Here is a 19,293-nt window from a genome sequence, read left to right on the forward strand (position 1 = left end):
CAGCTATTGGGTTCTGTAGAAATTGGGCCTCCAAGGTCCTCAGCCAGGGAAGAGGCCAGGCTAATCACCCAGGCAGACAGGCTTACACTCATTCTGTTCATCTGCCAACACACAAACCACACCAAGTGGTGTGGAACAGCTGGGAAAGGGAAAGGTGAAGAACTCAGTATCTGCAGTCCCCAATGCTCTCCCTATGGGTGTTGAGCATACTGTTTGGATAATGTCTAACCACAGACTCAAATCCCCTCACACACAAAACTGAGTTAGTTCAGGTCTCCAAACAACTAACAAACAACTGAAGAATACATGGAAATCAGACATCATCTTTATCCACTCTGACAGCTATCCTTTGAAGGGAAAGCTTCTTTCCTCAAAACGGAAGCATATTCTAGGTTCTGATTTCAGGAGCTACTTTCAAGTCATGAATTCAAAATGGAGAGACACATCTCTACAATACAGAATATTGGTCTACAAGGCAAAAAAAACCAACCAAGCAAGCACACAAAAAAACCAATCCCAATAACGAACAAAATAACAATAAAAAACCCCAAACCCACCAGGCAGATGTACTCACATTCTTGGTACTTCCTTCCACCCAACATGAACATTTTCAGAGCACATTTTGTTACAAGCACTAGGCATGGAGCCCATACAACAAACTCAGATGTTGCAAATTCCAGTAGAGGCCTGTACCCTCAGCAGCTGGAAGCAGCAGATCCTCCTTGTAAGGTGCAGGGACACAACTATAAAAGTATTCAAGTACCACGTGTAGAGAATTACAGGAATAAAGTTCACTGACGTGCTATTAGCTAAATTCTTTACACTATAAGTCGAAGTAGGAACATACAATGAGGAAAGGGAAAGAAGCAAGGATGTAAGAAAACACTGAGGGGTGAGATGTGACAAAATTTTGCTTTAAATGCAATAAACTCTAAACATCCATCCTTCCTCTGTACACTATGCCAGAAAGAAAAATACACTGGCATTTTTTAGACAAGTAGCTTTCCTGCCTGAAAAATGACTTCAGAAAAGAAGTTATAAAAGTATAAACAATCATTTCAAGGTAACACAAGCTTCTGTTTCCTGTCCCTGGAGGACAAGAGAAGATCCACGGAGCATCAGGACAGCATCACAAGTTTCACCCCAGTTCTTGCTCACAGATTTCTCAGCATCTCCCATGCTTCTCTGCTGAAGACGTACACCGGGTATAATATATGACAAGTTTTCCATTTCAAAATACATTGAGAGCAAAGGACACTCCTTATGCTGGACCTACTCTTTCTACCATTAACCTGGGTTTCTTTGTTGCAGGTAAACTGTAGCCTTGACTTTTCAGAGTAGAAGTCTCACTTTGTTCTTTGTGAAATGCCTTTCTAACAATAATAAATATGGGTAACAAGCAGCACAGTAAGCTCTCACTGTATACTCCTTAATGTATTCATTTGCTTCCAATTCATGACTGATAGATCTTTGTTTATTATGCCCTTAAAAACATTATGGGCAGAAATGCCACCACCTTACTGAGAAATCTCTTCCCATTATTTGCTATTCTTAGAAAAACAGCAGTATTATTGGTAGGAGAAGAATCCAGTTATTTTGGGCTAGAGGATGCTAATGAGCTGCACACAATACCCTTGACAAGGCTGTAAGATGAAGACCATCTATGTTTGACAAATGAATGGAGTGCACAAGTAACTTGCTGAATGTCTGCAGAGAAGACACCTCTCACCTATGTGATACGTCTGGGAATGCAGGTGAGCCTCAGCAGCCTCTGCTGACCTTTTTTCTCTCAGTGCTGGAGGGAGCAGGAGTTTCTACGACAGAAGACATGCTGCACATGATGACAAATGCAATTTGCATGTGACACAGCTGAACTGTTCCTAGGCCAGTCTCCAGCTGCACATCAGCACATTGCTTAATTCACAGAAACAATCCCTCCTCTCCTGGGAACTTGTACACAACCATCCAAACACCATCAGACAAAACAAAAGAGAAAGGCAAGTATCATCACATTCTTGAAGCAGGCCAAGCAGGGACCACCAACAGCTTCAACAGTTAAATATCTAGCATTAAAATTATTCTTTTAGTATTAAGATTTCCTCCAGAAATAAGTCAGGCTGCTGAATTATCTCTAAATAACAACATGCCCATATCCAGTGAACTCAGAGTATGCTCAATACTCAGTACCATGCTTCCAAGGGACACTGCCATAACAGCTTCCTCCAAACAAGGAGGAAACGACAAGGGAAAGGGCAGTACAAAAACATAACCAGTATTTACAGGGGACCAGTTACCAAAAGTTTGTTTCAAGTCACTACAGGTGCTGTTTTAGTTACAGGTTAATTTTAATGTACAAGACCCACCCAGAGGGAGGTCAGAGTCCTCCCTGACCTGCCAGCAGCAGCAGACAGTCACTGCCTATCTGGCAGCTTTTGTCAACCAGGCAGGATTCTCAGATAGTCACAATAACACCACGCTGACCTGAAGAACCATGAAATGAGATTGGAGAGCAAACTAATCACAAAATCCTATGAGAACAGGAGGAGGCACAGCAATGTAAAGAAGTTTCTGCTGCTCACAGAGTGCCTTTGCAGTGAGACAGTAACCTCTGTTCCTTTTGCTTCTTCATGCTGAATACCTTTTACCAGTGCAGAATTCTAGCCATAGGCAGGAAAAAGTTTCTTTCCCCTGAAAGCCTCCAGAGACAAATAAAGCATGTAAGAAAGACAGGAGATGTTTTGCCTGAGCCTGTAATGAAGGAGCAGGGACAAAGGTTTTAAACCAAAGAGGGTAGGGTCAGACTGGACATAAGGAAAGAAATTTTTTTATGATGAAGGTGGCAAGACACTGGAACAGGCTATCCAGATCATGAAGAGTCTTCAAGGTCAAGTTGGACAGGGCTTTGAGAAACCTCATAGCAGCTTTCCAGTAACCTGAAGTGAGCCTACAAGAAAGATGGAGAGGGACTTTTTACAAGGGCTCATAGCCATAACTCTGAGGTGCAATTCTCCCTGAAGAAGGGAAAGAATGAAAGATGTAATAGTCAGGACACTGGCATTTTCTTCCAAGTGAGAGCACACAATGGTAAAGATTTCCAGGTTCACTGATCACAAGTTCAACTCAATACGGCTAGAAGGAATAAGGGCATTTGCTTTTCAAGAATATACAGTGTTTACGTGACCATGTGCTTTGCCAGTCCATTTATTTAATGATTATTCCCCTTTCGAAACTTAAAAGCAAAATAAAACCCCTTGGCTTTGCTTAGGCAAGGAGAAATTGAATAGAACAATTAAGTCCACAGGGACTGTAAGTCCACCTCCAAGCTGGTAGATCAGAAGACACAAGTTTTTAGAATGAGCTCCTAAAAGATGTTGAAACTTCTTCAACCTTTCCAGAGACATAATCTTGCATGGGAAGAATACAGGTAAGAGACCAGTCCAGAAGAGAACAGTTTCTCAAGTGGGCCTGTGGTAGATCTGCCATGTCTCAAGAGTCAACTCACTCAACAGGCCCACGCTGCTTTCTGTAGTGGACACAAGTATCACAGTCTAGTTGTTCAAGTAATAACAAGTACTTGAGGCTGAAAAAGCTGTTCACAAAAGTGATTCAGCATGCAAAACTCTTGAGCAGTCACCAGATGTCACCATGTCTCAGAAGACTGGCAGGGAAGCAGCAGGCCAAGTGACAAAAACAGAAGAGAAGGTTTCCATCACACATCCACAGCTTCAGGTTCAAAGTAAGGCCAGAAAGAGCAACTCAGTCACCAAGACAACTTAAAGTGTGCCCATTTAGTAGCTGAAGGACCTGGACTGGTCATCTCAGGCAGTGCCCTCCAACCTTTCCATCTCAGCCACATGGCTGCAGCTCTCTCTTCTTTCTCACTTCCCACCTCAAGCCCTGTACCCTTGTGACTCAAACACCCTCAAAGGAACACCATCTCTGGAAGTGATCACCAGTCTCACTTCCCAGGACTTCCTGCCACACGTCTTGTGCAACCCAGGTTTGCTCATGAGTTTGAGGCTGGGTGGAACTGAAACTCTTTGTCATCACACTCTTACAGATACACAACAAGCTTGGTGCCAGATGTTGTAGCATCTTCTAAATTTTGTCTCTCATATTAAAAGTTCCTCATTTCTTTTAAGGATTTGGATTCCAGCATTTATATTTCAAGCTGTCACTAGCATGATCTGGGTTCTGCCTTACATACAAAGCAGGACAAAGCATTTGCTTCACAGGCAAAGCATGTTCTGCTTTTTTTCATGGCCTCCCTATCTTTCTGCCCCTTCTGCAGGAAACAGCAGACAGTGCCATGCACATCCAGAACTTACTTATAATATAAAATGCCCAATAAAGTGCTAAATATTTGGCCCAATAGGCTATCATAATGTCCACAAGTTCTGGTCATGTTCCAGGACCCTCATGCAGTAGACATCCACAAACAAACAGAAAGTAAATACCTTCTGTCCAGAAGGTGGTGGTGTGATGCTGCCTCTAGTAGATGACCTTAGTGATGCCTTTAGAGCAAAGCAGCTCCCACAACTGCCTGGCAGCCATGCATGAATCAGTGGCACTCTGACCAGTAGTGCCTAAACCCTCAGCTGTACAAGACCACATCATTCCTTCCAGTAGCAGCGAGGGATAAACACCCTGGCTCCGTCCTCTCTGTCACAGCAGACCTCCAAGGCAGGAGCAAGTGCTGCTGCCCATGCATGCACGAACAGCAGGCCTGGCATTTTCAAAAAACCATGGGCTCACTGAGTGCCCACTGCACAGCACAGTCACACAAGGTTGCTTACCCACGCTGTTCCAGGGACAGGAACTCAGGAGGAGGCTGCTTTTGCCAAATCAACTTGTTCAGGCTGCTCCAGACATCACACCTCCTAAGGGACTTTCAGATACTAAGGACACTCTGCATTCTCCTCAAAAAGAGATAGCTAGAAGCTAGGCCACAAAACACAGTTTTTTATAAACTGCAGGCTTGACGACTTTGATTGAAATCTTCACTTCCCTTTGAACAGAATGGAAGGAACAAAGAATGAGTGTAGGAGATGAAAGAAAAAAAAAAAAAGAGTGGGAGAAAAAGAAACAAAGAAACATCTCAGCCCATCTACTCCACTACGAAAAACAAGAATAAAATCTGCTCTGTGCTGGAAACTCCCACAAGGTATCTTGATTTCAAGCAGCTGAACGCATACACAGGTAGCTATGACTCTGAGAGCAACACACGGTTTTTAAGAGACTAGAGCAAAATAGCAGATTGTCATCCATTATATATTAGAATGTAACACAGCATCTCTCATCAACCAGTGGTACAGGGCAAGCTGGTATGCTTGGAACTGTTCTGCCTCCACAGTAGATGGTTCCATTGCAGAGAACATTACCAGCACACCCCTAAGCCAGCTCACACACTGTTCAGAAGGCTGGGATTAATTATGACAGAACAAAAGAGAGTAAGGTTTAAAACGGGAGGGGTAGTGAAAAGTAGGGAGAGAAATACAAACTTCAGTAGAAACCTCAGGATACACAAACTCCATTAGGTACAGAAAAAGAAGGCATTTAAAAACAGAGGAAGAACAATCACTTACCTTTCAAAAGGGGCTGGAAAGTTGGAATTTCCTGCAGTTTTATGACATCTGGATCATTGCTGACATTCCGTGAGGATTGCGTTCCTGGGGCTACAACCACAATGTCGTCCATTTTTGCTCGTTGCTTGGCTGGCAACGGAGATGCTGGATATGGGAGGGAGAGGGAACAATCAAATCGATACGCAGATTCCATCAGAATCCAACCCTATGCGAATATTGCTCTATTTCACATTGCACAGGTGTGCTTTCTGTAGCACATTGGCGAGATCACTGAAGGGTTCTAAGCTCCTTTCTCTCTCCACACCGGGGAACAGCTGATTCCGGAACACCTGCACCACTGACGGCCCGCTCGCTCCTGCTACCCCAGCTCCGCACCCGCGCCCCGGGCGCTCCTCACCCCCGGCTCTGCTCCCCCGGCCCGGGCGATGCCCTCGCGCCGTCACAGGAAGGGCCGGGCCGCGCCGCCGCTGCCTCCCAGAGAAACAGCCCTTCCCTTCTCCACAGCCGCTGTTCCTCCCAAGGAAACAGCCGTGCCTTTCTCCACAGCCGCTGTGCCGGCACAGCCCCGCTCCCCGGGGGACAGCCGCGCGCCCTCGCTCCCTGCCGGGCACCGACCTGCGGCGCTGGGCTCGCCCGGGCGGCTCTCGGCCTCGGCGCTCTGCTCCGCGCCCATGGCGCTGCCTCCGTCCCCCGCCCGCCGCAGCGCGGGGCCGCCGCCGCCCACGGGGTTCCGGCTGCGCCGGGTCACGGCGGCTCCGCCCGGCGGGCGGGGCTGCAGGGCCGGGGCTGCAGGGCGGGGCTGCTCGGCTCTGCCTCCCCGGAGCCGGCCCGGGGCAGAGCAGCGTTGCTCTGTTTGGCCAGGGAAGGTGCTCCTCCTCCGCTGCTCCTCCCCAGTGAGGCCAGTATCTGGAGTGCTGTGTCCGCTTCTGTGCTCCTCGGTGTTACCGGACAAGTTATATTTCTTTAAAAAGGAGCCTGTCACAGAATATGCTGAGTTGGGAGGGACCTACAAGGATCATCGAGTCCAACTCCCGGCCCTGCACAGACACCCCAGCAATCCCACCCTGTGCATCCCTGAGAGCGGTGTCCAAACACTCCTGGAGCTCTGGCAGCCTTGGGGCCGTGCCCATTCCCCGGGGAGCCTGTTCAGTGCCCCAGCACCCTCTGGGGAAGAACCTTTTCCTGATACCCAGCCTCACCCTCCCTGACACAGCTCCAGCCGTTCCCTGGGTCCTGTCCCTGGTCCCAGAGAGCAGAGCTCAGAGCCTGCCCCTCCTCTTCCCGCACAAGAAGCTGGAAACTGCGCTGTCTCCCCTCAGTCTCCTCCAGCTGAACAGAGCAAGTGTCCTCAGCTGCTCCTCACACGCTTCCCCTCAAGGCCCTTCACCATCCTGGTGCCCTCCTTTGCACACTCTCTAATAGTTTAATGTCTTTCCGATATGATGGCACCCAAAACTTCACACAATATTTGAGATGAGGCTGCCCCAAAGCAGAGCGGGACAATCCCCTCCCTGGCCCAGCCAGGGATGCTCAGTAATTGTGCTGAAATCAGCTCCAGGTGGGTAAAAGGCAATTGTGGTAGGGGGATCTGTAACCACTGATCCACAGGCCACCAACCCAAGAAACTCCTTGACCCCAAAGAAGAGAGAAACTGAGCATGTGGAGTAATTAGCATGAAAAGCAAGAGAATCATTAACCAATAGAAGATAGAATATTAATTAATAAGAGAGCTATGTAACTTGTAACCAATGAACACTAATTCCTTTACCAACACGTATAAATAGTCCAAAATTTTGATAACTGATTTACATGTTGGTGAGGCAATACCCACATACCTCTGTGCTGAATAAAGTAATGTCAGCTTTCTAACCTAACAAACTGGGCTTGAGAGCTCATTTCCCAGTTTTTGGTGAGGAGAGGGTCTAGTGGAGGCCACAAAGATGATGAGGGTCTGGAGCACCTTTCATATAAGAGGAGTGCCGTGAGAGAAGTGGGAGCTTCAGACAAGCTCTGCCTTAGCCTCAGATTTTGGCAACAGTTTAAATGTAAGGACTCACTCTGGCCCACAAGTTCTAGTGATGGCAGATAGGGTCTATTTATAAAAATGAATTATTTATTAAACAGACAAGAGATAGACAAAAGATCTTAATCAGAATAACTTACTACACAGTATAAAACTGAAAACAACTAGCAGTAGATTACAGCATAACATAAAACAGTGCATGATAGCAAGGTACCTCTATTAAAGGTGGCAAAAGAAATAGTATTAGGAGTCAAATGTAACTTCCCACTGAAGTGAGAGTAATATTCACAGATTCCTTCACTCAACCTCCAGGGGATTAACCACAAAGCAGTGTCCCTGCTCAGGGCAGAAACTCCACACATTTCCTGGGAAATGTGTAGAAGATGTCTGCTTTGTGGAAGTTTGGTGTGGCTTTTATAGCTGGAAAGTGAGTCTGTCAGAAATCCAGCTTACCTTTCCAGATCTCACTTGGACAGTGAGATGTTTATTGGCAGTTGGGAGAGGCCAGACCAGTGTTAACCCCAGGGCCCCAAAATGACTCACTACAAGACAGCTTGTCCTGTTTGAGTTGTCTGACCAGTTAACAAATAACAAACTCTTGTGAGGGGTGAGGTGCTCTGCTACAAAGAGACTGCGGGAGCTGGGCCTGTTTATTCTGGAGAAGACAGGACTGAGAGAGGATCTCTTTAATGCAGATAAAGATCTTAAAGGGGGTGCCAAGAGGAGGGACCAGACTCTTTCCAGTGGTGCCCAGTGACAGGACGAGGAGCAATGGCCATAAACTAAAACACGAGAAGTTTCATTTCAACATGAAGAAGAACAACTTCCCATTGAGGATGGCAAAACACTGGACCACCCGCCCAGGAAGATTGTGGAGTCTTCCCCTCTGGAGACATTCCAAACCCACCTGGAATGTGGGTTGCTGTGTCACCTGCTCAGGGTGACCCTGCCTTGGCAGGGGGGCAGGACTAGATGATCTCCAGAGGTCCCTTCCAACCCTAACAATTCTGTGATTCTGTGATTTTTTTAGTTAAGGGTAAGAATTCTTCTGTGCCAAGGCAAACCTGCCAAACCCCAGAGTGCTGGGCACAGAGCAGAGCAGTGTGGGCAACACCCATCACCAGCAGCCCTTATATACATGTGTGTCAGGAGTGAGGGAAAAGCCAAGATCAAAAGTCCACAGGCAGCTCAGGCTTAGGAAAAAAACAAGATTAAAAAAAACTCAAAAAACCGCAAGCGTAAATGAGAAGGAAACATACTTTAAGATTTGGGACTTACTGTTTTCATATTTGACAGTCAAATCAGCAAAGACATCATGCAGTTGTCTATGACAGAAGAATTGTCTATAAATAAGAACAGCACTGGTCTGTGCTGGTTCCTGAACAAGCCTGTTCTGTGCTCACGCACAAAGCCCAACGTCATCCAAAGCTCTGCACCGAACTCGGCATCGTTTCTCTTGGCTGCCTTTGCTAATTGCCACCAAGATTTAATCTAACACAAGAATGAGGCTCCTATCTTGTGAGAACTGCACCTCAGCACTGTTTCTAAGATCCAGGCTATGGGAAAACAATCCCAATCCAACAGCACCTGCTGCTAGCTGTAGGCTGTATGCTGCACTGTGTGCTTTTGTAACCTAATAGCATTGGTTACAATAGAAGTTCATCTTGTCTGTGCCTGAGCATTTCACCATGTAGGGCACTGGCTGCAAAGCAGACAGATGCTCTACAGAAAACACCTTTAGTGACCTAGCACCATGTCTAAGGGCTGATGGTGTCCCACCATTCTCCCTCCCTCAGCTTCCCTTTCTTCCCATTGCAGTGGTGAGGGAACACAGCAGCTGCTGGGCAAGGCTGGCTCTCTCCTAGCCCAGTGGCTATGTCTGCATAGCTTTTGAGGGACCTTGGCTTCCCTGCACCTCAGCAGCCTCACCAATTTGCTTCTGGTCTCGCCAGGGAGACTGAGTGCTTGTCCCACCAGGAAGAGGCAGGAAGAGCAGAAATTTGCCATGGTGGCTGGAGTGGGGCAGTCGTGTTATCCCCAGGATCTCTTCTGCCCTTCTTATATTACAGATCACATCAGCCCTTCTCACTTTCCCATGGTCATCTATGCCTGTCTGACCACAGCAGTGTCTGTGCATATTCTCACATTCACCATCACTACAGTACACCATCCCAGCTTTTCAGGTGAAGAACCAGTTTCCTCACCCTCCAGTTCTGACCACCCCAGCCAGATTTTTAGCATTATTGTTCAGCTTCTTTCTGCTCAGCTTCTTCTACCACCTCTACGTAAGCAAAGGCAGGTGGCAGCTGCAACTTTATCTAATACATAGCAGGGGTAATATCTGTGCTTGCTTTTAGTATTCATTCCCCCGTTCATTCACCGTGTGATGCAGTTAGTAGGTGACACCTTAATGTTCACATTCTCTTAGGACTTTGTCCTCTAACAGTGAAAATAATGTCACCAGTTTACCAAAAGAGAGAAGCTGGGCTAGAAAGGAATATTTTCTTAAACAAGTGCAGCTGAAAATTTTTGAAGAAACCATCCCACCAAGACTGCGAAATCACAACCAAACATTATGAATTGCCCCAAAATGGCCATGTGATGCAAAATCAGATGGGTGGCTCAGTCTCTTACAACATTCATGTCCAAATAAAAGCCAACACCCAGCAGTATTGACAAAGGGGACTAACTGGGCATGAAGAACAAGACAGCCGCCCATGCCTTGGCATCTAACCATTACAATATATAACCTAACCTGCCCATTGGGATCTCGTGAGGTAATGTACATCTCTAAAAAGAAAATGGATTTTACTTACAGGGAATTAAATAAAAGGTCTCTTTCCTGAAAATAAGGAATATATATAAATAAGGAATATAACCCTTTTATTCTTTAATTCCTTTGGTCTACTTTTATTCCTAAACACTACCCCAAAAATAGTAAGAAAAAAACATAATTAAAAAGAGGAAATGAAAAATTTCCAAGCAAAAACATTACTTAAGCAAGCAATTGCACTGAGACAGCTGAGGGAAGAATGGCCAAGACACCAGACGGGGTCCCAGTAGTAGTACAGGCTTTTCTGTACAACTCCCATTCCACAAACATTGTGTGCTTGGCTGTGATTTGAACAGGATTATTCAGGTAGCAAGGAGTCTTTTACAAACATGGAAATATGTCCATGTCCGTTTAGTCCAGGATATGCATATTAATCGCTTTCATTACAGCTTCCAAAAGCAGATCTCAGAAGGAGGACAAGTCTGACTGTGGGTAAAACCCTATCAGCTTGACCACCAAGAGCTTCACTAGGTGGTTTTCCCTTTGTGTCTGATGCTCAGGAAGAGCCCTTGGGGCCGGCGAGTGGCTGGAGGAGCGGGAATATCCTCGCAGCCCCGCTGGGCAGGCAGAAGGAGGAGGGCGAGAGGAAGGCAGGAGAAGGGCAGGCAGGAGGAAGCAAGGGAAGGCAGGCAGGAGAAAAGGCAGGAAGGGGACAGGAGAATGGCAGGCAGTGAGAAGGAAGGAAGAGAAGAGAAGGGCAGGCAGGAGGAGGGCAGGCTGGAAGGCAGGAGGAGGGCGCGTAAGTAGGTAAGCACGAAGGCAGGAGGACGGCAGGTAGGTAGGTAAGCAGGAAGCCCAGGAGGAGGAGGAGGGCAAGCAGGCAGGCAAGCAGGCAGGCAGGCAGGCAGGAGAAGGAGGAGGAGGGCAAGCAGGCATGCAGGCACGCAGGCAGGCAGGCAGGCAGGAGAAGGAGGAGGAGGGCAAGCAGGCATGCAGGCATGCAGGCACGCAGGCAGGCAGGCAGGCAGGAGAAGGAGGAGGAGGGCAAGCAGGCATGCAGGCAGGCAGGCAGGAGAAGGAGGAGGAGGGCAGCAGGCGGCCCGGGCCCGCCTCCCAGGGCCCCTCCTCCGGACGTGCCGGGACACCCGCGGTTCCCCGAGCGGCCGTCCCGAGCCTGGCCACGCTCCGCCGCTGCCTTCCCGACCCCGCGCTGCGGGCGGGGGCAGCCCGAAGGTGCCCCAGGAACGCGTGCCCGTCCCGGGAGCAGCGGAGACTCCTCGACGGGGGTCCCCCGGCTGCCGCTGGCCGCGAACCCCGGCCGTGCCGGAGGAGCCCCGCGGGGACCGGCCCGGGTCACCATGGCCCGCGGGGGCAGCCGCTGGCCGGTTCGCCTGCTGGTGATCACCTGCGTGATGGCCGGGCCGGCCCTGAGCCAGGAGTGTTCCGCGGAGAAGATGGAGAATTCCATCATCGATATAGACTTGTCCCTGCCCCGCGGCGTCCGGGGCGCGGAGCCGCTGCGCGTCCCCAGCGCGGGTGCGTGTGCCCGCGCCTGCTGCTCGGGGCACCGGCTCGCAGGTAACCTCGGCCTCCTTCTCCGCCACTGCCTGGGAGATTAATTCTGGAGTTTGGGCTCGCGGGGTGTTCAGCTGCTGGTGTTCTCCGTGTTCAGCACAGAATTTACCCTTTCATTCAGGCTGCGCTTAGTTCCAGCTTGCGGCTGCTACCTTCTTTTGCCAGTAGATGTTAGATCTTAACGCAAGACCCCGTAGTGTTCAGGAAAATAGTTGCATCACAGAAACGTTAGTTTTAAGCGTTAGTTTTACGTGCTAAAACCTCACAAATCCCGAACCCCGAAGGTGAATAAGCTGTATTTAGTAGACGCACTAAAAGTAGCTGGCATTTTGCACTGTATTTAATTTTAGCCAAGAATGAGAATGCTCACCCTTCTCTGAGACAGCTGGTTTGAGCCAAGCTCTTGGAGCAGTAGGAGGTAGAGCAGGAAGTAGAAATGACAGTGGTGAAGGTGACCCCCCGAAGCAGCAACTAGCCAAGTGATTCCTGGGATGTAATAAGGAAAAATGTCTAAATAATTTTCTTCCTTATAAGTGTATCAAGGAGGTTTTCAGATTTATCAGGATTTGTAAGCAAGAAGTCATTGTATAAAGTGGCGCCAGTGTGGTATGGGTGAGGGGAGGATAGGAGATTAGACTCATAATTTCCCCAACTTTATTTGTACAGGAAAAGGAAGGTGTGACCTTTCATATTTTGGCCCTGGGCCATTCTTCTGCAGTCTTTGGCTGTTTTTCCTGTAGGAATGTTATGTGTTAGTAGTTTTCCTCTTACTCACATGAGGAAAAGTTAACGAACTAGATCTCATTACCATACTGGTATAAAAGTTCTTATTGCTGAAACAGGCATTTATTTTGTTTTGCAGGAGACAAGAAGTGCAATTTGATTATTTTTTATGCTGCAAGAACAAGTACACATCCCAACTGCTACTTGTTTTACTGTCCTAGCACTGAGGCTTGTCCAATGAAACCTGCAACAGGACTTGTGAGCTACAAGATAACTAGAGGTAAATAATAGTGAGAGCCACCAGCTCCCACACCAGATTACTTTTGCACCTATGAACTTTCAGTAGTGACCAGGAACTGCTTGGGGTCATATTTTTAGTAAAGTATTCTAAGGCAAGCATTATAATTTGAAAATACTGCTCTTTTTCATTGTGGAAGATGGATGGGCAGGTGTGTGGTGAGCTCCTTTGTGGGCCCAGCTTCCTGCTTGGAATAATGTCCCAACCCTTATAAAATACCTTCACATTAGATTCAGAACTCCTTGTAATTTGTCCTTGCTTAAAACAAAAAGAAGCTCCTTCCATCTAGAGATATTCAAGAAGGAAAATTTCCTGTACATAATGCTGAAAAGTATCACCAAAACCAAGGGAAATACCATGCCCTTGTAGCCAGCTGTGTATTGAAAGGACCCGAGCTACACTGATGAATAACTGGCAGTGGTAATCATTATTTTCTGCTTTCAGTTAGGGAACCTGAAGTACAGAAGCAAACTTTCTAAACTCAGAGCTTTATGGCATGTGGGGCACACACTCGGGAACTTCTTGCTTTCTGGCCTACGCTGTGGGATTTTTAACAGCAAGGCCTACTTGTTGATTGACATTGACTTGCACCAGACCTATTTGAACAGCTTAGATAAGAAACTGATAATTAGACTGTCCTGCCAAGAGTTTACAAGGCAGTTTCTGTGTGGCTGCTTGAGAGACGGAACTTTTGCTGAAAAAGAGAACTTTTCCGAGAAGAACTATGCAAGGAGCAACAGTGTGATATATAGAAAGATTACTCATATAAAGTTACCAAGTATTTTTGTGCAAGCACAATCACACAGGAATTGTGCAAAAGCAATGTGCAACAAATGAACTGCACTTCTGTAAAATTATGACTATAATTACACTTTCCTCCAGCTCCTTCTCCCCTAGAAGAACATTGGGGTTTCAAACAAAGAAACAAGAAATGCAGTCATGCTTGTGCTTTTGTTGGGCATGTAGTGCAGTGCTGAGTGAACAATTTGATTGCATATAGCACCTCTTTTTCATTTTGCACATTTTAGCTTCTGTGAACATTTAATTGTGGAAGATTATGCTAGCTTGTTTAATGTTCCTAATAAGTTTTCAAAGGTAGCACCGGAGCGGTGTCAGTACCAACAAATGTTTCAAACTTTGTTCTTTCATATGAGAATCTGTATGTGGTTACACTGAAAACCAAGCTAAAGGGGGAAAGATACTTTAAAAATTATTTATTTCAATTCCAGTGCAGTTAACAAACCTTTTTGTTTCAATAATAAAAAGAGATGAGTAAGAGTCAGAACTGCTTGAGAGCTTTCCCTTTTAAATGTTCTGTACAGCAGCTGAATAGTTATTATGTATATATTATATATTTTTTCTGTATTTTCATAAATATAATTATAAAATTATATATATATAATATGAATTAACAATTAGCCAGTCTTTCCAAGAGCTCATGCTCAGCCAAATACTTTCTATAATACCTGTAAATCAGGTAAATACTGTAGAAGAAATACTGTAAAATCAGGTAGCTTTTAAGATTATCATTTGTATGGTATTTCTGCCACAGGACACTGTTATGTGACTAGGCTTGAGGCCGACAGCTTTTATGACGTAGAATATAAATGTCACTGTGCATATTTTAACGAAAGCAAGTTTCATTAGTCAGTATCTCTTAGAGCCCCCTTATATAAATGTTTCTAAGAAATACAAATAGAGTATGCCTACAGTAGTCAAAAATAGATTTAATAATTAAATACCCGTATTTCTGTTTCCAGACATCCATGCCCCAGAGGATAAATCCATCAAAACTGAGAACTTTTCTTCAAATGATTATTCTTTGCCTTTGGATGCTGGCACCATTATTTCTCACAGTCAGAATATCCACCAGAATCACACTGCCAGTTCACAACAATCTGTCTTTCATCAGGCTTCTGAACTCCTGAACCACATAGGCAAGCATTTAGACAACATGGAGTTTCATACAGTTTTTCCTGAATCTCCGAGAGCAAAAGAGTCTGAGAGCTTAGACCTCATCTCAAGGCAGAAGGGAGTTAATCTGCCACCAAACACGCCTTCTGCTGTTCCAGTTGGAAACCCCACTGCTTCATTCCCCACCACTACTCAGGCAGGCGCTCCCGAAACCAGCAGTGCTTCTCTTCCTCCTCTGCCTACAAGTGCTGCCCAGCTGGAGTCTCGTACAACCTCTCTGCATCCTGGTGCTGCTCAACCAGCTACAACCTCCCCCACCACAGCTGCCTCTCCACCTGCTGCAGCCACTGGAGCTAAACCTGGTGTCCCTGTCACCAGCGTCGCTGTCACTCATGTTCCTCTTTCCAAGCCCACAAATTCTGCTTCTACTTCTACAACCAAGCAAGTGACCACAAATTCTGGATCTGCTACCACCCCATCAAGGCTAAGGACTCCAGCCATGGCTCCTGAGCCAACAGTTGTCTCTTCCAGTCATACCAGCCATGTGACCCTCCTCTCTTTTCCAGGTTTCACTCTGTCCAGTGATTCCCCTGCATCTTCCCAAAATGACCTTTGGGGTTCTGACCCATCTGACTCAGAACACTCCCTGTCAGAAGGTGTTCTGAGAGGGAAAGGTGTTTTTCAGCTGGGGGAGAAAAGCAGCCTTGTAGCAGCTTTGCTTTTTGGGGTGATATTCTTGTTGCTAGTTATTGTGCTGACCGGGAAGAAAATACATGAATCTCTTCAGAAGAGGCATTACACCAGGTTGGATTACTTGATCAATGGAATGTATGCTGATGTCTGATTGGGAGAGGGAATAAAATTTTGAGGAGCATCTCTCACTTTTGAGAGGAGAACTCTGAAATGGAACAGTAGATACTGAAATCTCAGAAGAGGATGGATTCCATTTTTTCCCTCTAATGGGAATGCAGGAGACAGGAGATGGGTTTGGTGGGGAGAAGAAACGCTCTGTCTATGCTGAAATATAACGTCTGTCATGTTTGATTTATTACTAAATCCTGAGAGTAAACACTTAAATCCAAGCTAAGCTAAGAAGGTCTTATATTTAAGGAGAAAAAGCATTTCATGAGCTTAATCTGTACTGTGATAAGCTTAGTGAAATAGAAGTACACCTAATAAATTGAGTACCTGTGCAGCACGTGGGCGTTTTCAGTGCTATTTGCACCAAATGCCAGAGTGTTACATGATTGCCTGGCAATCCTATTTACCCTATTTGTAGCATTAAAGGAATACTTAGTAATAGAGCTTTGCATCTAAATGGTTTTAGGTAAAAAATATGACATATGGCATAATTTAATTTTCCTTATCTAAATATAGTTTATGGTTATATACATATCTTTAAAGTTCTTTTTCTGCATACATCACAGGTCTCCTTAAAACCACATACTGCAAATGTGAGTGCTCTCAAAGCACACTCTCTTCAGTTCTAGTGTCCCCTTCATGTGACTGGTAATAAGCATAGCTGCTAATTAATAGTTGGTCTTGATGATATTCGAGGTTTTTTCCAGCGTAAACAACTCTATGATTTTAAGTTTCCCTGACTCTTCAACAGGGAGAGTCAATGGGAGCACCTACTGTGACACAACTTCCAGTTCATGTTATTTAAATTTCACTTCGCATACACTCAGTCTAAACCTGGTTTTAGAATGAAAGACAAGATATCAAAGTATTCATGTCAGGTGGCATAATCAACAACAAACGTCATGGCAGAGAAGGAAGGGTGCCTCATGAATGCAAGGAAACAATTCTATTACAAAATAAGAAATAATAAAAAATAAGAGATTCTTAGATCTGTCAAGCTTAGTGTGGTCGGAAGCAAGCGTGATCCAAAAAATGGCCTCAAGGCAAGTTTTCTGAAAGCTCTAAATAACTAAACGCAGAAAATTCTCTGAAAATTTCATTATTCAGAGATCAAAGAAAAGTCAGTGTTTCTTGTGTCTAGAACTTGAATTCTTACTATATGGAGGCTGCAAATTGCTTTATATACACAAAACCAGCTGGTCTGCTACATTGTTTAAGTCTGACAATGGTTAAAAGCAAAGCATTCTGGATAACCTCTTAAAAGTCAGCAAAATTACAGAAGAAAAGTACCTCAAATTTATCAGCTTATTTGTTGACTGCGCTTTGTTTAACCTCATTTTCTTTTATTTTCTTTTTTTTTAATAGCTATTTTCAGAGGTTTCTGGTCAAGGAACATGACAAGGAGGAACATTTCTGGACAATGAGTTCACAGAATTATAAGTACTAGGCCTAGCTGTAAAAATGCAGATGCAGATCTAAGGTTGACCATAATTTTCTCTCGTAAGAACTGCAACCTTCATGAGAAGCTTTCTATGTTGCTGGTGCCATCACAGCAGCTTAATGCAGGAGAGGTGCTGAGAACAAGCCCTGAATCCTCACTGTGCATTTCTGCTGCAATAAATAATTTGTTGGAGGGAAAGGTGGTTGGTATTAATTGGTATGGTTACAGTACAGTAGCAAAACACTCAAGAGAAACCAGCAGATGTATCTCAGGGTTGTTCAGAGCACAGGCTCATTCAGCTGGAGGAGGGGCATTTTACAGGGGCGTGTAGTGATAGGACAAGGAGGAATAGCTTTAAACTAAAAGAGAGAAGGTTGAGGTTAGATATTGAGAAGATATTCTTCCCTGTGAGGGTGCTGAGGCCCTGGCACAGGTTGCCCAGAGAAGCTGTGGCTGCCCCATCCCTGGAAGTGTTCAAGGCCAGGTTGGATGGGGCTCTGAGCTACCTGGGATAGTGGAAGGTGTCCCTGCCCAGGGCAGGGGGTTGGAATGAGATGAGCTTTGAGATCCCTTCCAACCCAAAGCACTCTCTGATTCTACAGTGTGGCCCATGTGATCAGGAACTGCCCTCCAGCCCATGCCCAGCACGGTGAGTGGCAGAGGTAAAGCTGAGAGGTGCACAAGCACCATCACTCATTTGGTGAGGATGCTGACCTCTGTGGCCTTTCACAACATTTAAGTAAAACAAACAACTTTAAATGTTGTTACATGAGAAATCATCTTTTGTGCTTGAGCAAAGAGAGTAAGGTACTAGGCAGGTGTACTGAAACACTTTTGTAAAATTATTTTTCCCATCCATTTGTCATGTTGGATTAAGAACTAATGGGGAATTAATTGATAGCTGACCAGTTTGGATCTTTCTGGCGGGGCCTTTACAAGCTGTGTTTGAACACTAGAGGGCAACAACAGTTTATTAAATAAAATTGACAAGTTTTGAGGATTTTTGGTGATTTTAAAAAATTTAAATTAGTTTGGGTTTTTTTAACTTTCCAAACTATGGCTATTTCATTGCCAAAAGGTTTTATAGGAAAGCTTTTTGTTTATTGAAAGGTTCTGGGTGGAGGATTATATACACATATTTTTAAAACTTTTTACTATATCATCTAATGTAGAAGACAACAAAACTAAGCATAGTCTCTAATGACATTGAATTGGGTTGCATTATTAGTCATGTACTGGCATTTCCAGTAAACAGAGAAGGACAGAGATTTCCCATCAGCATTCTTTTGACTATGATGCTTTATTATATGCATTTTTGGAGCTTACTTGTTTGCCTGGATAATGCTCTTGTATTATGAATCAAAAAGGAGCGAGACAAAGTAACGAAAAAATCCATCCAGTTTGTTACGCTTTCCACCATTAAAACTTCAGTGCACTTTTCTGTTTTTCCATTGACATCTCCTGTGGTCTTCACTGTGCACCACACATGGAACTGGATCATCAATCAGCACGCTATGATGACAACCCGCACACTTGGAGTGGCTCTTTCTGAAGGTAACCAGTTATGTTATGGCAGGAGGCCAAAAGCTGATTGCCTTTTGTCACCCGGAGAGCATAACAAATTCTGTAGCTGCTTGTGTTCATGTTGGTGCTTTATAGTGCTAAGAAAACATAAGGTGTGTAAATAGAGACTGTCATGAACAAAACTGTTTTGTGGTATTGTACAGTAAGACAAATAGCCTAAATTTTATAACCAGTGCAAACAATCATAAAGAAAGACACTGTCAATCTATTTGAGATGGATGAGAAGGGTGCAAAGTCCCTACCTCAAAGGGCTGCAAACTCAGCACAGTGTGTTCTCTGCAAATAGTGCTTTAGTTCATTTTAACTCCTGTAGGAGTAGGAAACACTTATACTCAGGATTATTTCAAGTAAGTTCCTAACCAACTAACAAAATCTAACAAACAAGGAAATTAAACCACCAAAAAAAAGAATTACATGAGAAGGCAGTTTCAAAACTGGATCTTGTTTTCCCTCCTCCTGCAAAACCATCTTAGTGGATTTGAATCTGATGACATGCTTTGATCCTACCATCCCACA

The 19,293-nt window shown here is 45.2% G+C and overlaps 2 protein-coding genes across 5 annotated transcripts in view; one reads left to right on the forward strand and one right to left on the reverse strand.

Moving 5' to 3' along the window:
• The window catches only part of BORCS5 (BLOC-1 related complex subunit 5), a 65,654-nt gene extending 59,358 nt beyond the window's left edge, over positions 1-6,296 (reverse strand). For all 4 annotated transcript variants that reach the window (XM_039570200.1, XM_039570198.1, XM_039570199.1 and 1 more), the window contains exons 1-2: positions 6,201-6,296; positions 5,586-5,729 (exon numbers count right to left, since the gene is read on the reverse strand). In XM_039570200.1, coding sequence (XP_039426134.1) covers positions 5,586-5,729; positions 6,201-6,258 — 202 coding nt within the window. In that variant the 5' untranslated portion in view covers positions 6,259-6,296. The remainder of the gene's footprint in view (positions 1-5,585; positions 5,730-6,200) is intronic.
• Positions 6,297-11,379: 5,083 nt separating this feature from the next.
• Positions 11,380-16,739, forward strand: MANSC1 (MANSC domain containing 1). Its single transcript, XM_039571098.1, has 3 exons — positions 11,380-11,959; positions 12,819-12,959; positions 14,738-16,739. The coding sequence occupies exons 1-3, from the start codon at positions 11,380-11,382 to the stop codon at positions 15,733-15,735; spliced, it is 1,719 nt and encodes a 572-aa protein (XP_039427032.1). The 3' UTR covers positions 15,736-16,739.
• Positions 16,740-19,293: the final 2,554 nt, after the last annotated feature.

Source organism: Corvus cornix, chromosome 1A, assembly GCF_000738735.6.
Source record: "Corvus cornix cornix isolate S_Up_H32 chromosome 1A, ASM73873v5, whole genome shotgun sequence".
In the NCBI taxonomy this organism is placed as follows: domain Eukaryota; kingdom Metazoa; phylum Chordata; class Aves; order Passeriformes; family Corvidae; genus Corvus; species Corvus cornix.

What these genes read in the sequence shown, in the direction of transcription:
- MANSC1 (XM_039571098.1), top strand. Translation starts at nt 11,380, where the DNA reads ATGCAGGCACGCAGGCAGGCAGGCAGGCAGGAGAAGGAGGAGGAGGGC. An exon ending in CTCGGGGCACCGGCTCGCAG is followed by an intron (nt 11,960 to 12,818) that starts GTAACCTCGGCC and finishes TTTGTTTTGCAG; the next exon opens with GAGACAAGAAGTGCAATTTG. An exon ending in GAGCTACAAGATAACTAGAG is followed by an intron (nt 12,960 to 14,737) that starts GTAAATAATAGT and finishes TTCTGTTTCCAG; the next exon opens with ACATCCATGCCCCAGAGGAT.